Below are 19,453 nucleotides of genomic sequence, written 5' to 3' on the forward strand. Positions count from 1 at the left end.
GTTAAAATTTCCTCGATTAAAACCATGTTAATTTGTTATTTGTTTTGCGTGGGCACTAACTTCAGCATTCTTTGTGTGAATCAGTTTCGAAAAGATCAACACTTCCGTTGGTTTTTGCGAATCCTCAAACCTCTAAAGATTACATTCATAATTAGACTGCGGATCTTTATGCAAAATAAAAATTGCAAGAAACAGAAACTAAATCGAATGTTATTTTAATACAGGAGAAATTATATATTGTCATCTTCAATTTCTAAATTTTTTCAACAATTTCGAATTTCATCTCAAAATCATCAATTTTGTTATAAATGCATACAGATTCGCAGTCTACTGACAATGCAATTATTAATACATTTAGTATAGCATCGAACAACTATCTTCATCTTTGACTGTATGTTCCTTAGATATACAGATCCATGGTTGCCCGTTATCGAAAGATAGTGGAACAAATCATGAAGAAATCAAGTACAAATTAACGTATGTAGACTTGTACATACACCACAGGGAAAGCAGTTGTTCCAAGGGGCCTTCATCTTGCATAATACTTACGAGTAGAAGATAAAGAATGAATTGTGCAGTTAATGTTTGTTTTAACTGACGTACGTCGAGTTTTTTACGCCATTTTTTAAACGATTTTTAGAAGCTGGCTTTTACAATTAAAAGTGCTGATGTTTCAATCAGTTGTAATAAGCTGATATTACCGATATCAGAAATATTTATACGTGGAGTTGTTGGAATTATTTTTATGTAAAAATACAAAGGTGTTTTTAAAAGGTTACTAAAAAGAATCGCGATAGAAATGTACGCTCCATTATCTAATTAATTCTAAATCGTTAACGCCTTATAAGTATAAGTACAAGATAAAACTATAAGTGCAATTTTTTAAATGGAAAACTATATATATATATATATGGATATTATTGTATCTCATTAATTTATTAAATTGTAATTTATTACAATTATGGAAAACGACGGAAAATATAATGTAAAAAGTGGAATTAATTTAATTAATCGTGTGTTTATTTATGTATCTTGAATGATTACAGTGCCTAATAACAGGCTACAATATTCCCTGTCAATATATGTAGTACAGGTTAAATTAATTTCCATATGCAGCAGTAATGTAAAACCATAGAGAATGCAATTCATATTGTTTGGTTTTACTTCTTCCTGCCACCTCTTTCCTTTGGTAAAAGATTAATTACATTACCAGATGTCAAGTTATAGTATGCAAGAGTGTTGCTATCTTTGAAAAACATTCCCTAAAAAAGGAGATAATTATTATTGAATACAATAAGATATAAGCGGAGAATTCCAAAAAATATGTATATAATATAACTGATCTTACCTCGTATTGCAACTTTTGTTTACCGGGAGGCATGCCTGTTTGCTCATGTATAAGAGCCTTCATTGTCGCGACAGTATCGCTCACTTGCAGAGTAATGTTTAATGTCTGTCCGTTCAACTTCCATTCTGCTTTCTCCGTCATCATTGGTACAGCTATATTCAACTGAACAGGGCCCTGTAATATTGAAATATATCATTTTAGAGTACATCTGTAGAAAAATTCGAATGCCTGCTTTTAATAAGCAATGCAATACCTTATTCCTAGCCAAGAATTGCTGTTCAGGTATCAAAGAATCTTCCGTTCTCAATTTCTTAGTTTGGGGCTCTTCTTCCATAGGTTCGGATGGGTGTTTCAATCCCATCTGAAAGATGAAAAAATATGGTAATTTCTGTACAATAGCCAAATAGCAGAGGTGTGTGGTCACTGTGAAACTTGGTAAACAAACATTATAGTATAATTCGATGCGAAGCGCGTCAGTGGAGTGGGGATGAGTCAGAGTGGGAACCGAGTGGGTACTACCGATCGTCGCGCGGGGAGGTGTAACGGTTAAATTTTTAATAGTTTATATCTCCTAAACGCATAGGCTTTTTAAAATTTTTTTTGATATTGCATTTTCATCCAGTTCTGAGCTATGTTTAAAATTTCAAGTCTCTAGCTCATCGGTAAGTTAGTTTAAAATCAGTTGTAAACTTTGTACCGAATAGACAGACAGACAGACAGACAGACAAGAAAGCGAGCTAATAAAAACGTGGTAAAATCACCGTGATTGCGAACGAACGTGACAAAAGTAGCAGTTCACGCCATCCCTAATCGGGACAGGTTCCGAATATGCATATCGGGATTCCCGAGCACGTTCGGGTTCTCGCATACCTCCGCTAAATACTATTTTACAATACATATACTTACAGCGGACGCCATTGGTGGCTGCATAGGTGGTGGAGTTGGCATGAATGGTGACATTGCAGGTGCTAGAATCGAATAAAAGAGAAGTGAGAAATACAACATAGAGAACGACGTATTTTTGACTGTTTGAGGATAACATTTTGAATATAATTCGACATTTTACTTACTCATAAGTGGCGGTGGTCGTATGGGAGGCATCGGGGCCATCATCATCATCGGTGCTTGCGCCATCATCGGCTGAGGAATACCCATAGTAGGCATACTCATTGTTGGCGGTGGCGGAGGTTGCGTTGGAACCGGTACTGGTTTCGGTGCTGGTGGTTTAGGAGGTGCTTTCAACGTAGCCTGAGGTTTCGAAGCAGCTGCCGCCATATGTGATAATTCTGCTGCGCGGTTAGCTGGTTTCGGTCCAATTTTCTCTTTTTCCTCGTCGGGAAGAAGCCCTTTAACTTTGTGTATTTGATGAATCTGATCCTCCAGAGTAATATTTGCTCTGGCAGCTCTGGTTGCTGCTTCGACGCTCGACGTGTGTCCATCCCATGTAACTTTGTCGTCCTTCTTCTTGTCTTCCTCTCCAATTTTCTTACCGATAGCAGTTTCTTCGTCACCGACACCAAAAATATCGGTACGTCTTTCGGCTAGCTGTTTCAAACTGGCTTCGATCGCAGTACCAGGAGCGAATACTGTTTCTTGTGCCAACTTATCGAGATGTTTATCTCGTTGTTCCACCCATCGTGGATCCAATAATCCAATACGCATATGTTCTTGAACTTTACTCGCCGGTATACGTTCTCCAGTAATTGGAGATATCAAGTATTCGTCAGGAGCAACAGGACGCACAGTTTTACTTGCTACGGAAATTGACATGTTCGTTATATAATGGAAATTATAGTACTTGTATAACATAATTAGAAAACGGGTCTTTATACAACATAGAAACGTTCTGTCTGAATTGCAACAAACTGAAGTAAAATAGACATTTATTTTCTTTCTTGATATGTTTAACCCTTTGCACTTGGAGCACTCTTTGCACTTTTAACTCGAAAATGAAACATTTCTTCCGACCTAGAATATTTCCAATCCAATTTAATAACGTAAAGAATATTTTGAATAATTCAGTGCCAAGGGTTAATAGATCGAAAATAATGTAACAGTATTTCTAAATTCTTTTAATGCTTTTACTGTGTAATTTAAAAATAACACCTACTCGTTTTCGTCGTAAATGCATAAAATCTGCTGTTCAATCATAATAAATGTTATCTATTACTTACCATGCTGCTTAGGATCGTAGCCTTTCTTCACCACTACATTTCCTGGAGTAGGAGGCAACGGCGGAGGCTGCATATTATTACTGTCGCGTGGTTTCGATTCTTTAGATTTATGAGTGTCACCCGGAGGTGATACATCATCTTCATCGCTTGAATCTTCTTCCATATCTTGTACCTTAAAAATAAAATGGTAACGATGATTGACTGTTACTAATTTTCTAGGCAGACAGAGCGAAACGGTATATTTACTTGATTATTATCCTTCGCGCGGTCCTTTTCACCATCCGTACGATTTTGCATTTCATCGTCGCCTTCACTGTCGATCTGCATCTCTACATCTTCACCTTCCTCTATTCTTTCCTAAACATTTAAGAAAACGGTGATATGACAAAAGATCCAATGACACAAGTACGATACAGGGTGTCCACGTTATTACTGGCCAGCGTTTTTATTGTGGATAAGAAATAGAAGAAGAAATTGAAAGAGGAAAAGGTAATACAGTAATGTATCCGACTGTAAGTCTTGCTGAAAGCTTGACTGTATGTCCCTATGCTGCCCATTCCACTGGGGGGCATACTTTGGAAGTAGTCTCATATAAAAATAATGAAAAATAAAGAAGTTTCGTTATTGGATTAGTTATGTTTACACTTCTCGGCAACCGAGGACTTACAGTCGGACATTACTGTACTAAAATGCAGCTGCACATTATTACCTGCATGAGTACTCGAGCACCAACTTCGTCCGGTGTTGTTGGTGCTGGAAAATTGCCAACTTCGAACTGTTGATAATCAACAGTTTCCACTACAACAAAATCGTGCCAATCGATTTGAGCATAGGCCACTCGTTCGCGTTCTAACTCCTCTTCTTCCTTACGTCTCTGAGCTTCTTGGTACTTTAACCATTCAGCACGATATTTAACTTGTTCCAATATTTTATCCATATTTGCTGCTTCATTACGAAGGCGGGGTAATTGATCTTTAGGTGGAATTAATACCTACAAATTCAGATTTGATTAAAGAGATACTTGAAGAACATGTACAGATTATTTGGAGGAATTCTCGTTTTACCTTCGTATATTGTTCCAAGAGTTTAGTAAAATATTGGAACAATGAATGTTGCGGTCGTAGGAAGTCAAATTGAAAGTTTCTTTGTTCTCTGTTCATTAAATTCGTTAAAAATTGACGACCGTTACGAGCTACAAATTGTGCTGTCAGTTTTACGATATCTCTGAAATAATGGTAACAAAATAATTAAATTGTACAGTTCACAGTACTACTTAATAACATAATTGCAATGAATGAATGAAATGCAATGACATCTAATTTGGAATTTCCTTTTGAAGATGTAAAGAAATTTGAAAATTGAAAGGATCCTACATAGACAGAAGGAATCGTGATTGTACTACTAGTATATATAAGTACAAAGCTGCACAATATGAACCAAAAAAGGTCAGAAGGATTATCATAACAGCAAAATTAAATAGGTAAATAAATAACGCAGCAAATATATAATCTAGTAACTTACAAATCTAATGCCGAGATGGAAGGTGGATCAGCGATAAATTCAAATTCGGTAGGAGGATCTTTTGGAACAAACGGTTGTTCCACTTGCTTTAAAATTTCTTGCTGTTTCTGATGAGCTGCAAGGTTAACAGTTTTTCCAAGACCTTGTCCTATAGCTGGCTCTTGACCCTTTCCTTCTTTAAACTCTTTTACTTTGTGCTGATAATATGCATGATACGGATCACCAAAATTCAAGAAGTTAAACTTTGGATTTCCAAGTTCATTTTGTCTGATCCTCGACTCGAATTCTGGTCCATTTCGAGCCACAAAACTTGCAGTCTTGTCGACGATATCTAAATTTTTATATCAGGAAAACAATGTGAATGCCAGCGTACAAACGTACAAACGGCGTACAAACGGCGAACAATCATTGTTCGATACAATTTCTACATAAAGATTATTGTTTGTCATTATATCTTATAATTATACTGGCTGCTTCTTTCTTTTGCACAGTAGTGTACATAAATAAAAGGTATATTGTAGATGTTATAGGTGTAGTATATATAAAAGGTGATATTACATTGGACATCTGGAACTACAACATATACATAAAGACAAATAAAATCAGTGGGTATCTCGTAGTAGAGTCTCCATGTAAGTATCTCATTTCATTTAAAATTCTTTTACATAAGGATATTACATTACACACGGTTTATTTTTCCATAATATAAAAATATATATAAATAAAAGATTAAAAACGCGTTTTATACACAATTGATAAATTATAAGACTTTAAATACGTATTTTTATCAGTGAAAACTATATTTTCTCATTATAAGTGTTACTAATAAGTAACCTGAAAGTAAAAATTGTATCAAAATGTTAATAAAATACACATATAGCAGTTTGCCAAAGGATACTCCTAACCTCCGGTGGAGGGTAAATAATCCCCACGATCGGTTGTGATGAAGGTGCATTATTTTCTTCACCCTCGGTGACCGGTAACTGCACCACTGCAACTTCTTGGGCAGGCATGTTACTATTTTCTCATTTGCTTAATTTTTACTATATTTTTCTCTGTTTTTCATAATAGAACGTGCACGCACAAATCAACGAACGCATTGGAACGCATCACAAATCACAACCATAGACGCACATCATTGATAGAAGCCTAAACTGTTGGAGGCAGTGCACAGGCAGTGATGTTTGAAATTTAGTTCCGAATCTACCGCTAGATAGCGCTGTTACCCCGTACTGCTCTGTCGGTAACATTTGGCTTATAGTTTGAGCGTTTTGCCGCTAGATGGCGCTGTAAGTACGTATACGAAGCGCAAATAATTCGTGCCGGAATTTGCATTGCGTCTTATAGGGAAAGCGGCACGAATCATTTGCTGCTTTTATGAATATCCAATAATCTTGATTTTTCATCAATAAATGTAAATATAATGTGTCAGGGAGTAAATAATAACCAATTAATTTGTGGCAGAATTTATTAAACATCGTTATGGTTAGAAATTATTTACAAATATTTATGCAAGCTTCACGAATGTTATAATTACACATGTACTGACCGACGCCGACATCACGGCACCATGGCTGACCATGGCCGACATCACGGCACACGACTGTATTGTTTGAGAAATGATCACAGTGAATGGATCAATAAATAAATGTATAAAATTTTAATCTTTCTCAAATACCTTTATTAGTAACATATGAGCACATAAACTCTTATAAAGAGCACTTTATGTTGGAGCATTTTATGTATACAGAGAAATAGATCTAAATATATTGTAAACGTATTGGTATATAAAATAAATACACTGTACACTATACAATTTAATTAAAAGCTGACTATCGGGCAAAATTTAATTTTTAATCTATTGACTTTGTTCTTTGAAATATTTTTGTATAGTTTCGGAAAGATTGGTTGCTCCATCACATACATGATTAGGTAGGTTAGAAATAAATCTCATTGAAGTCATAACACCTTTGTTCCAATATGATTTTGAACAATTTATCATGCAGTCGACATTTGGGAGACGATTAACCTAAATAAAAAATATTTAATAAGTAATATTATGAATGAAATACATTATATCTGAAATTGATCGCAGAAAGTATATAATCAAAAGTAATTGTATAAATATATTTATGTCAATAAATATTTCATTACCTCATAAATTATTTCCGGTGAAACATTGTGTTTGACATATGGAGCAATATTGTTATATAATTTTTCATATAATTTAGCTGTTTCTTCCGATTTTGACCACAATCCTTCTTGACAGGTGTAATACACAACACCACCGACCATGGTAGCTTTCACCGTGAACCTGAGAACATCATTATGAATTAACTTTCAGTTTTATTGTGTGTAAAAAGTATCACAGAGTACCATAACCGCTCTGCATCCTTAAATTTTAGTTCGCGTACTAACCGGATTAAAGCCATAGTGTAATATATAGATTACTTTGCAATGACAATGTTATTCGTTCCTTCTTTTGTTACATGAAAATCTGAAAATTATGTAAACCCACAGACGATGAATAGGAGCAAGCTAAGAGGCTAACCACCATGTACAGTTCGTGGCTTGCGATCTGAAATACCGACGTTGCTAAAAAATCAATGCGCCCTCTACGTATGACAACATGATCTAATTCTCTGATTTTATTCTATATACAATATACAGTATCAGAATTTTTCAGTTGTGTTAGTTTTATGGGTGATTGTGTATACCTAGGTTCTCCTTTTGGGGCCCCAGCGAGATGAAAATGTTAATCAATCGTTGAACGACATTGAACCTACCTACTCGTTAAAATCCACAAGGGCATTTCTAATAATCCGCCCTATGGAATTATCGAATAGAAGGGGTCAGTGCCTTTTCACTTTTAAATTGTTCTCACACATATCCACAAATTGCGCCTGCGTAGTTTCTTTTTAGATGTGCAAACAATAAAAATTTGTACCCAATTTTTCACACTCAACATATAGTTACACAGTTAAAATTGTTATATATATGGAAATAAATAAAGTTGTAATTTTATTGGTGAAAAATAAAGAATAATAGTTACCACAGTTAATGTGTTCTTCATTCCCCATCCTCAAAAATTAAATATCACTACCGACGTGTCGAACATTATCGGCAGTCTGGCTTGACGTTGAGTTGTACTACTGAATTTCGAATACCTCCTTCGACATCATGTTCTCCTAATACTTTCTCAATTTTCGCCAATTTTCGGCCGTCTGACTTGTCGTTGACTTGTACTACTGAATTTCGAATACCTCCGCCGATATCATGTGCTCCTAATACTTTCTCAATTTTCGAGGTTTTCGAAAATTTTCGGATTTGTATTAGGAGAACAAGCTCGAAAATTGGACTTTGTATTAGGAGAACATGATGTCGGAGGAGGTATTCGAAATCCAGTAGTACAAGTCAACGACAAGTCAGAGGCTCAAAAATTTTCGAAATTCTCGAAAATTGGACTTTGTATTAGGAGAACATGATGTCGGAGGAGGTATTCGAAATCCAGTAGTACAAGTCAACGACAAGTCAGACGGCCGAAAATTTTCGAAATTCTCGAAAATTGAGAAAGTATTAGGAGAACATGATATCGAAGGAGGTGGCACGAAATTCAGTAGTACAACTCAACGACAAGTCAGACGGCCGAAAATTTTCGAAATTCTCGAAAATTGAGAAAGTATTAGGAGAACATGATATCGAAGGAGGTATTCGAAATTCAGTAGTACAACTCAACAACAAGTCAGACTGTCGAAAATTTTTGTTTTTCAAAGTTTCGCTATTTTTGCAATTCTCCGGAAAACAGTATTGTAACTTTACGTGAAGTCGGGGATCGGGAAAAATTGGTGGTTCAATAAATTAATACGCAGATATATACTTTTTTATTACAATGTTTATTGAAATTATTATTTGTAGAGTCATACATGTTTTTATTGTACATGTACATATACTTGTGTTCTACACATTTATAACAAGAATGTTCACTGGCACAGTGAAACTCGGCTGCATATCCTATTATACTTATGCCGGGTCTATAAGGGGGTAGTCTACCCTCGATTTGTAACTAGAAAATTACTAGAATCTTACTAGATTTTGGGTCGAAAATATGGGTTTGCGGCCAGACGTTGATTGACCTTATTAGAACAAATTGTGGGCTGTGTGAGGGCTCATTCGAAAGAGGAAGGTTAGACGCAGCGCGCTTTTCTCACGAGGTTAACGAGATTATGTTAATAACTAATAATATGATGGCCCAAAGTAGAGAAAAAATCTAGGAAAAAATCCCGCAGATTTCAATGCATTTTCTGTCTCTAATAGACTTTTTTGACTTATGAGATGAGAAAAGCGCGCTGCGTTGAACCTTCCTCTTTCGAATGAGCCCTCACACAGCCCACAATTTGTTCTAATAGGGTCAATCAACGTCTGGGCGCAGATCCATGTTTCGACCCATTTTTCTAGTAGGATTCTAGTTATTTGCTAGATATTTGCTATTTACTAGAATCTTACTAGAAAAATGGGTCGAAACATGGATCTGCGCCCAGACGTTGATTGACCCTATTAGAACAAATTGTGGGCTGTGTGAGGGCTCATTCGAAAGAGGAAGGTTCAACGCAGCGCGCCTTTCTCATCTCATAAGCCAAAAAAGTCTATTAGAGACAGAAAATGCATTGAAATCTGCGGGATTTTTTCCTAGATTTTTTCTCGACTTTAGGGCATCATATTATTAGATATAAACATAATCTCGTTAACCTCGTGAGAAAAGCGCGCTGCGTCTAACCTTCCTCTTTCGAATGAGCCCTCACACAGCCCACAATTTGTTCTAATAAGGTCAATCAACGTCTGGAGGCAAACCCATATTTTCGACCCAAAATCTAGTAAGATTCTAGTAATTTTCTAGTTACAAATCGAGGGTGGACTAGCCCCATAAGTATATATGGTCTAAGGTCTAAGATGAAAAGTGTTCAGTGCGCCATCTACGTAACATATTCTTTTTAGATGGAAAGAGAGCAGCGCAAAGCGCAAGCTGTTTCGTTCGCTAGGGGTATGTAGTATGTATCAGTATGTATGCATATGTATGTATGTACCACCACGTACCACGGTTGATTGCAAGAGGATCCTCGATGTTGTGAACGCAGGCTCGTTTGACAAATATTTCTGGATAATGCATATCTCCGAAGTAGACGAATTTTGAGCTAACGATCTACTGGCGTCGGATTAGGGAACCTCGTAATGCATAACGAGTCCGTTAAAGTCCATAAAAGAACGGTCCTGTTGGATTTTTTAAGCTAAACACATTTTGATCGTGCCTTAGGCCGTTCGTTCGGTCTGGCGACAAGATCTCTAAGATCTTCCCTGCTCTGTTGACATGGCGGTCGTCGAGGAATTTGATTATTTGTGTCGTTTATGTGCGACCAAGACTGGTATTCTCATGGGATTACCGATCTTCGAAGCCGGTGATCAAATGCGTAATATTGACAAAAAAATAGCCGCATGTTTGCCAGTGCAGGTAAAACCATGTATAAAGATAGAGGTCCGATTTCACTGCAGTCTTCAGTGTTCTGTCCTCACCCCCTCTTCCTAATTTAACTATAAATAGAGAACGAAAATTGGTGCAAGGTTCCACGATCTTATAACAATGATCATCCTGGCTATTACTTTTGATTACATGCAGTTTAAACCAAGACTACCGTACTAGTTCATAAATATCTTAACGAAAACAGTATTGTGTTGATAGCTAATTAATTGTTTTCAGGTGTCTATGAGCGATCAGTTGCCGAAAGTGGTCTGTGAGGATTGCGCGTATAAATTGGACCAGCTTTTTGATTTTCGTGAGAAATGCTTGCATACAGAAGGAATGTTCATGGAAATGTTAAAGGCAATTGCTAAAGAAGACGTTGTTCGCATAACAAAGCATGATTTGGATGAAGTTGAAGAAATGAACAGAATTCAAAGGGACATAGATAGAATACAAAGTAATATGGATAACATACAAAATTCTCAGGAGACAACCGAAACTACTATACACACAATGCAAGTTATGGATGAAATGGACCTGGCAGGCGGCGAACAGGTTGTTACGCAAGATCAAATAGGACAACAGGATGCCGGTATCGAGGTTACAGGTATCGACTGTTTAGATGGAGATACAGTCAGAATGGTCAACGAACACATACGAGAAGTAAATACACCAGAAAACTCTACAGTTGCGTCTCAAGAAACAGCAGTGGCTTCGAGTCGAGTTACAACGATATCTTTTATTGGAAAATGATAGAATATAATGTACCCTCTTGTTCTGGTAATAAGCAGTGTCGAATAGACAACTTTAAAAGAAGAAGGGGATAGAAATTTCTCCTATCTTCTTGAAACAATCATTGGTGCCGTTTCTCGAGACAGAACTGTATATGGCTGCACATTGTGCTTACTGAAATAACACTAAAGAACTAAATTTGACTTGTTAATAATTTTGAAAGCAACAACGTAATATTTCAATTAGTATTTATGCCTCTACAACTTATTTATATAATGATCTTGTAGGTTTCCAATCATCAAATAGCTGTACATCTAGAAGGAGATATGACTGTAGTCGGAAATTTAACAGTGAGCGATCATTTGGGTCAATTAGGAATAAATTATGTGACTTCGATAACGCCGGAAGATCAGGATAGAGGGCAAATAGTTCATTATTGTGAAAATGTAAAATTTGAGTCTGTACCGATAAAGGAAGAATATCATAGATTGCAAGAAAGATTAAACGCGGAAGAATCTACAAATGTATTGGAAAACAATGTAAGACGGAACAATATAATAATAACTTCTCGAAAAGATAGACTCGAACAATAAAATTTATATAACAATTTTAATCCACAGACATCGCACAGTGATTTTCCTCCGACTCGCTCGGAAGCTGATAGCGATATAGAGGAGGCACGTGTTGCAGAGACTGAAACTTCTACACATACAACCACTCAAACGGAGACTTTAGCGTCGACGAGTCAAGTAACAAGTGGAAGCTCAGAAATATTAGTGGAATATACGAAAGACGCGAAAAATTCATTGTTAGAATCTACATTAAATAATCCAACAATCGATGAAACAGGTTCTCATTGGTATGTGTGTCCATTTTGTAACGAAGCTATTTTAGGATCGAGTAATATGGTAACACATTTCGAGCAGTACTTTGTTTGCTGCTCGTGCGGTTTAAATTATACGAACATAGACGCGTTGAATGTACATAAAGAAACTTGTGATACGCATAAAAGTAAAACGCTTGGCAGCAAAGTACACGACAAGGAATCAGAATTGTCGCCGTCTCAAAACGGTGTGAACACGAATGAAAAGAAACAGGCGCCGGTGAGACAAAGATGGACACCGAAAGTTTGTACCCACTGTGGGAAACAGTATAGGACAAATTACAAATTGCAAGAGCATATGCGAAAACATACCGGTGAAAAGCCATTTCAGTGTGTGACTTGTGAAAAAGCATTTAGAAGTAAAATAGGGCTTGCGCAACACACGGCTACTCATACGGGACAGTTCGATTACAATTGCTCTACGTGTGGCAAAGGTTTCCAATCGAAAAGCTATCTTGTTCTTCACCAAAGAGTACATTCAGACTTGAAACCATTTCCATGCAACACGTGTGGGCAACATTTCAAAACGAAACAATCTTTGTTAGACCACCAAAACAGACATCTCGGCGTTAAACCGTATGTGTGTGAAATTTGTGGTAGAGGTTTCATAACTAAAGGACTTTGTAAAAGTCATCAAAAAATACATTCGGGTATGGATAACCGACAATATCCATGCGTGGTATGTAATAAGATGTTCGTTAGTAAAAGTTATCTTAACACGCATCTGCGCATCCACACTGGCGAGAAACCATACCTGTGCGAGGTTTGCGGCAAAGGATTTTTAACGCGAGTCGACCTCAAAATTCATTCGACGATGCATACCGGGGAGAAAAGCTTTAAATGTGATATGTGTGGAAAGGTGTTCGCTAGAAGAGCCGCATTGCGATGTCACAGAAGATTGCACACGGGAGAACGACCTTACAGATGCGATATCTGTGGAAAAACGTTTACGCAGTTTACTCCGATGGCTATTCACAAGAGACTGCACACCGGAGAACGACCGTACGAATGCGACGCATGCGGTAAAACGTTTGTATCCAGATCAACCATGATGTGTCACAAGAAGAAACATCACGCCACTGTGCAACCTGTGAAAAAAGAAGAACCAGTTCCTCGTCAAAATGAAGTGAAAAATGTGTTACCAACTGAAATCGTGCTCCGAAATTCGCAAGAGGGAATTCAGATCACCGCTGATTGAACCTTCGAAAATGAACAAAAGGAAAGTACTGACAATGTTGAAGTTGATACGGGCAGACGAGAGAAAAGAAAACATTGAGTCTGCATTTTACAAGAAGCGGCTTTAGTCACCATAATGTATTCCTTTACTGTAGCATATACGTTTAAAACTGTATACAAAGAATATATTTTCGAGAATTCTTTGTGAGAGGTAAAAAGATATGTTTTCTAAAATTACACACAAACATGTGAAGAGAAGTGAACTTGAACAATCACTTATATTTCCTTTTTATATCGGTATAAAGATTTTACCGAATTATGTCGATACTTTTAAATTGCAGTAAACATTCTATGGACGCAAGAACGTGTTATTTTAATCAGAAAAATGCCACAAATGAGTTGGCAGAATTTCATTAAAAATAAGTAAAAACAAACAGGTTTCATTTACACGCGCAATCCTTTTCTACGTTCAACTCGCTCTTTGAAGCACAAAAAAATAGTGTCTCTCTTAAGAACTATGTCCATCGAATTTTTACTGTATCTACCTTTTGTATTGTCCTACAATAAGTTTGGAGATGAACGGTTGCTGTTAATTGAGCCACAAAACGTGTATACACGTATATGTATGTATACATAAAGTATATTATAAATATATTTATACATACATATGTACACGTGTAGCTATAACTATGTAGTCAACAACTTAAAAATAAGTTATGAAAGAAATACGTACGTTATAACCGCTTCAGTCTATGATATTATAGTCTTTTACTTATAATAATCAATTTTCCCAATGATGCATACTAAAATGCTTCTTAATGTAGAAATCTATGATACAAACAATACTTGTGTTTATTTTAATGAAGAGCTCAACTATTTGATCAACTTAACGATATCATTGGAATAAAACGATTTTTAATTTAATTTTTAATGTATTTCTAAGAAATGCGATCACACGCGTATCACACTCGTAAGACAACAAGAATCATATTTATTTAAAAAAAAAGATTCAGTTATGTTAACGCGCATGAACAGTTCCAAGACAGAACATATTTACAATTCACATTTTTCATGCATCAAAGCATTGTTACAAATATTATTGGAGAAATAGATAATGCAGCTTTTACCGACTATAATACAAGAAACATGATTATGATAAGGAAAACGAAATATTTTCTTATTAATACTAGCAAAATGTTAAAATATTATTTAATAAATCAAAGGCTGATAGCTACGTTTTATTATTCAAGTTATACTATTAAAAAAAAAAGTGATTATATCTCGTCTAGTGGCGTCCCAGCGATGCTCTTTAAAATTAAACAGCTTTCAGCACTACACAAAGTAGAAATTGTGATATATTATTACTATAAATGAAATGATTACATTATCTGTGAATTTGTGATGATTGTAAGATTACTATTCACAAACCCTCTTCGGTATAAAATACAAAAACTTTACAGTCAACTTTGAAGTTATTTTTAAATACACACATCATATACCTATTCACGTTTTTCATATTTTCATTTCTTAATGTTCAGAAAGGGAGACTGAAAGTAGTAACGAATATACCTTACGCTTGCAGGGAAGGTTTTCGTTCTATTTCGTTAGCAAGTAAGGGAAGTCCTACTTACAATTAGTGGAAAACATGGACGAGTTTAGTAAAAATTATTTTTATTTCGAAACGGTATTAAATAATAACGTCAATTATAAGGGCTGCCAAATCAATACTTGACTTGCAATCGTCTCTTAGCAGCAATAACATTGTACGAGTGTTACACGCGCGTATGCCATTCTTATTTTTTTTACACCTTTTAAAAATGGACATAAACATATTTTTGCCTTTAAATACATCATTACACTGACTTGTTATACAGCTATTACATACGTATATCCGGTGTGTATGCGTCTAGTGTGATAACTTCAGTTACAATCGATGATCATATTGACCTACATCGTTCTACAATTGACGACAAATATTTAATCTATAATTTGACATTAACTACCTATGCAAGGCATCGATGACGATATATTTTACTTCGTTACGCTGTTTCTTTTCTTTCTACACTATAAGCTAGGGGCCCCTAACATTATTAGGATAGTGAATTTAATGGTTACATCGATTGTGAGGATTCCAGGATCATAACACATTAGCTTTGTCATGAACTTATTTTAAGCATACGTCGTGCGTTCCTCCGTCGAACTTCGGTAAATATAAAATACATATAAAATTGTAAATAGTCGCGATAAAGAGAGAAACTTACGGAAAAATGTAACAATGTAAGATACAAAATACGTCCATCGTTGTTTCACATATACATACGATCTCCTGTCGGTGTAGACGCTTGTGACTCGTTCGCTTTTTCTCTTTTAGTTTGCTTTTTACATCACTTCACATTCGCTACGTTCAAACATTGTTATTGTATAAATATATTGTTGTAAGCGTGCAGGTATAGGGGCCCTCGCTAAATCGGTAGTCCGATGGTGTTAAATTCTCTAGTTTGCTTTCAAAGACTGAATTTCACGCATCGGGTCTCGCAGTTCTTTTTACAATCTCCTTGGAGGTCTCTTCTTCTTTCCGACAACATAACGTTCTGCTTTTCAAAATTCAGTAACCAGAAGGCCGACGAAAATATTTTCTAGCAATTCAACATAATCTTCAGCTAACCAGACATCCGATCACCACATATTCCAAATCTGTTTGAAGAAGCTCATTATTAAACAATGGATTTGATGCATTTATCACAAAAATGAGTAAGCGTAATTTAAAAGAGTAAAAACACTAGAAGAGCAACCCAGGAAAAAAGAGATTGTTATTTTGCATAAAGATCCGCTGTCTATTCATTACCAATCGTGATCAAAATCCTGATACTGCTAACAGGAAAACCTATCAAAGTGACATTCGCCAATTTATTTTTATGTAACTCTGATAGAAAGCAGTTACAAAAATATTTTATGTTCTTTTTTTGTCGGTTATCGCTTATGTTGAAAGAGTCAAAACAGTGTTGGAACATATATTTGATCGAGCATCTTGGAAGCTACATACTATACCTATAGAGGAATGTTTTGCATATTTGTTAAACAAGTAATTCATCTGGGGAAACAGATTTGTTTCAGTGATACATTTAACGCATTAGCTAGCAACGATTATTTCCTTTCTGACGATGACTGTACAATCATGGAAAATATTACTGATAGTATTGATACTCTTTTTATTCATTCTCTAGTCCAGTGTCCAATTTAATGATTTACAATATTGAAATCTCTAACTTTCGAAGGTTGTGCTCACACACATTTCCAGTATAAACGAGGACCAATGAAAAAACAAAGTACACGTAAAATATTTTTATAAGGGCTACTTTTTAGCAAAATTGCGTACAAATCGGTGGATGAAATTGTAAAATTTTAAACGCCATCAACATCGATCCTAAAATTATTTCGTCAGCCTCTAACCCTGATAAAAATAGCCGAACGATAGTAAACAACATTTACAAAAGGCGCAAACATATATATACACGCCGAGGCATCCTCCGAAAAAAATTGTAATCATAATCGTGGAAAATACCGGAAAAGAAATCGTGCGCTACACGAGCAATATTTTACAACGCGGACCGTCAAGTTTATGCCGCAACACGTTTATTTGAATCACGTACTACCGCCCCTTTCTGCCCAAGCTTATCATTCATTTGATGTAGCCTCGGTCGCGATCGTAGCGAATTCATTCAAAACCTCCGATAAACGGGACGTTACTTCTTGTATTGGATTATATATACATGTGTATCTTACAAAGCACCATAGATCTATTTCTATACAATACATATAGGGTGTCTAACTTATTTGATACAAAGCTATAAACAGTCAATCAGGACGTACAACTCTTACATTTTATGTTTTTCTTCGATTGTTTCCTTAGATACACATATCTACGTGTATAAATCTACGTACAAGGTGTTTCAACAGTATCTATCACCTGAAATATCTTTGCTATTATATTTTCAAAATGTTTCTTACAGAAGTTGCATCATTATTTCGTCTATATTTTATTTTTCTCTAAACACAGCCACTTTGGAGATAAACTTAATGATCTACAACTCTAAATTCTTTACACATTGTTGCAAATGTTATAAACAGTTTCCATTATGTTTCTAAATTCAAAGGACACGCTTAAAATATTCATCGTACAATTCAATACACATTGTACGTGGTTCAGATAACAAATACAGTAAGTAACGCGTTGTTTTATTTTAAGAAAAATAAGTCGGTCTTCTATCTACGTTTTTCGCTTGAAACACTCTGCCTCGTTCAGTTTCTTTGCAAAGACTTCGAAAGATACACATGGACGGTGAATATTTATCGAAAAATCTTTCGACATACTAACATTTGTTTATACTGCATTCCAAAAGTGTTCGTAACAAATAAGCCCCGTTTCAAGCCTTTTTTCGTTGTTGTATTTTACTCTGATAATAATTCCATGGTTCATAATTAAATGCAATTCCACACTGGCTGAAACTAATTAGACTGAACTCGCAACAGGATGTGAACAGATACAAAGATTGTTAATAATTATCTCCAAAACGGCTATTGTATCTAATACTTAATATTTCATAACACTTTACCCAAGTACCAGCATGACTTGTTGAGCTTCTTAATTCATTTTTCAGTGCTGATAGAATTATTGTTCAGAAGAAAATGCTTGAACTTCTTTTAAATATAACAAAGTCATTAGAAATCAATCAATAGACTTCCGATAGGTAAAGTGTTAACAGAATAATCACATGTTACTGTTATTACTAGACTGCGGATGTTTATGCAATTTTCAATTGTTGTAAACGAATTTTAAGATTAAAAACGTCTTTTTAGATCTGAAATAAATTAGAATCGTACTAAATTCTGTCTCATTTTATATCCTAGTATTATTTGAAAATTTTTAAAAGCCATAATTGCATAAAGATTCGCAGTCTGTTTAGTTATTACATGTCGGTCACATGGACCTATGAAATTTCTATAGAAAACATTTTCATAAAATTCCGAAAGTAACAGAAAATATTTTAAGTGATAAAATGAGATGAGACACTCTGTATACGTGTATACATACATAGAATTTTCAGTATAAATAGAATTTCTCCGTTCGTTGTACAGATAAATACTAGCAAATTTCGATACACGAACAATCAACCAAAAAGACAGTCAAGCGTTGTAAATATAGCGCGACATTCAACACCCTATATATTTTGTTTAGTTTGTCATTTATACAACAACAAGCGAACGAATACTTAATTAGACAGTTTGATTTAAACAACCTAAAACGTTTCGACAGGATCAATAACGGATTATTGTTATACATATTTTTCGTCGACAATATACATATATATATCTATTTCACAAATTTCCGTCCGCCAGTACATTGATCCCAGAAACTAATTTGTAAATTTCTACCACTTACGTACAAACTTATCATAGTCACAGCAATGTGTTTAAATTAGGAACGCAAGTGGATCATTCGAAAGAAACGTTTCTTTGTCGTAACAAAATTAGAAAGATTCTTATGATACGGCGATAAAGAAAATCAACTAGAAGAAATGAAAAATATACTTAAGCGATTTGAGAAAACACGCAATTGCTTGATGCACTTATACACAACCATATAGGTTCAAATTTCCCTTTCTTTAAAAATTTCTCATTTAACGAATAGAAAATCATTTTTATATGAAATGTTTCGCAGACAGAAGTGAATAAAACTATACGAAAACACGACTTTCTATAAATATTAATTATAGAAAATGAACGGTGCGTAATCTCAAATTCTTCTATTAGAAATGATTTTGGTCATCGTGAACAACAAGCAAAGAAGTCGAAAACGTTGCTATATAAATCTCGTTTTAGTTATCCCTTTCATTATTAGACTGAAAACCGTTTTTTTTTGTATTTCCCTCCAATCAATCAAACAATAACTTTACATAGTCCAACATTTATAAATAACAGAAAATCTAGTTCCGCGAACTTAATAAAAATTATAAATAATTTTCCTGTAAAACTTAAAGTTGATTCCATATGTATATGCATGTATGTATAAATATATTAGGAAATAAAAAAAGGAATCAAATTACGAT

The 19,453-nt window shown here is 35.1% G+C and overlaps 4 protein-coding genes across 11 annotated transcripts in view; 2 read left to right on the forward strand and 2 right to left on the reverse strand.

The window, feature by feature from the left end:
- Nucleotides 1-1,007, forward strand: part of LOC143212809 (xylulose kinase) — a 25,764-nt gene extending 24,757 nt beyond the window's left edge. For all 5 annotated transcript variants that reach the window (XM_076432003.1, XM_076432005.1, XM_076432001.1 and 2 more), the window contains one exon: nt 405-1,007. In XM_076432003.1, coding sequence (XP_076288118.1) covers nt 405-476 — 72 coding nt within the window. In that variant the 3' untranslated portion in view covers nt 477-1,007. The remainder of the gene's footprint in view (nt 1-404) is intronic.
- On the reverse strand, nt 1,000-6,179 carry Sf3a1 (splicing factor 3A subunit 1). Its single transcript, XM_076431995.1, has 11 exons — nt 5,942-6,179; nt 5,044-5,374; nt 4,587-4,746; nt 4,232-4,513; nt 3,769-3,879; nt 3,523-3,694; nt 2,419-3,102; nt 2,255-2,316; nt 1,602-1,709; nt 1,349-1,522; nt 1,000-1,262 (listed from the first exon to the last, which is right to left on the reverse strand). Exons 1-11 carry the CDS (start codon nt 6,054-6,056, stop codon nt 1,161-1,163), a joined length of 2,301 nt encoding a protein of 766 aa, XP_076288110.1. The 5' UTR covers nt 6,057-6,179; the 3' UTR covers nt 1,000-1,160.
- A 522-nt stretch (nt 6,180-6,701) lies between these two features.
- LOC143212814 (MICOS complex subunit MIC13 homolog QIL1) lies at nt 6,702-7,618 on the reverse strand. Its single transcript, XM_076432015.1, has 3 exons — nt 7,462-7,618; nt 7,198-7,357; nt 6,702-7,072 (listed from the first exon to the last, which is right to left on the reverse strand). Exons 1-3 carry the CDS (start codon nt 7,473-7,475, stop codon nt 6,902-6,904), a joined length of 345 nt encoding a protein of 114 aa, XP_076288130.1. The 5' UTR covers nt 7,476-7,618; the 3' UTR covers nt 6,702-6,901.
- Nucleotides 7,619-9,992: 2,374 nt separating this feature from the next.
- LOC143212767 (uncharacterized) lies at nt 9,993-19,275 on the forward strand. 4 transcript variants are annotated; one of them, XM_076431898.1, is made up of 4 exons: nt 9,993-10,081; nt 10,793-11,218; nt 11,575-11,826; nt 11,908-19,275. In XM_076431898.1, the coding sequence occupies exons 2-4, from the start codon at nt 10,799-10,801 to the stop codon at nt 13,366-13,368; spliced, it is 2,133 nt and encodes a 710-aa protein (XP_076288013.1). In that variant the 5' UTR covers nt 9,993-10,081; nt 10,793-10,798; the 3' UTR covers nt 13,369-19,275. The 4 variants fall into 4 exon arrangements, with proteins under 4 accessions (XP_076288013.1, XP_076288015.1, XP_076288012.1 ...); XM_076431900.1 differs by having other exon boundaries at nt 10,070-10,088; XM_076431897.1 differs by lacking the exon at nt 9,993-10,081 and adding an exon at nt 10,095-10,546.
- The last annotated feature ends 178 nt before the right edge of the window (nt 19,276-19,453 follow it).

This window comes from Lasioglossum baleicum, chromosome 10, assembly GCF_051020765.1.
Source record: "Lasioglossum baleicum chromosome 10, iyLasBale1, whole genome shotgun sequence".
In the NCBI taxonomy this organism is placed as follows: domain Eukaryota; kingdom Metazoa; phylum Arthropoda; class Insecta; order Hymenoptera; family Halictidae; genus Lasioglossum; species Lasioglossum baleicum.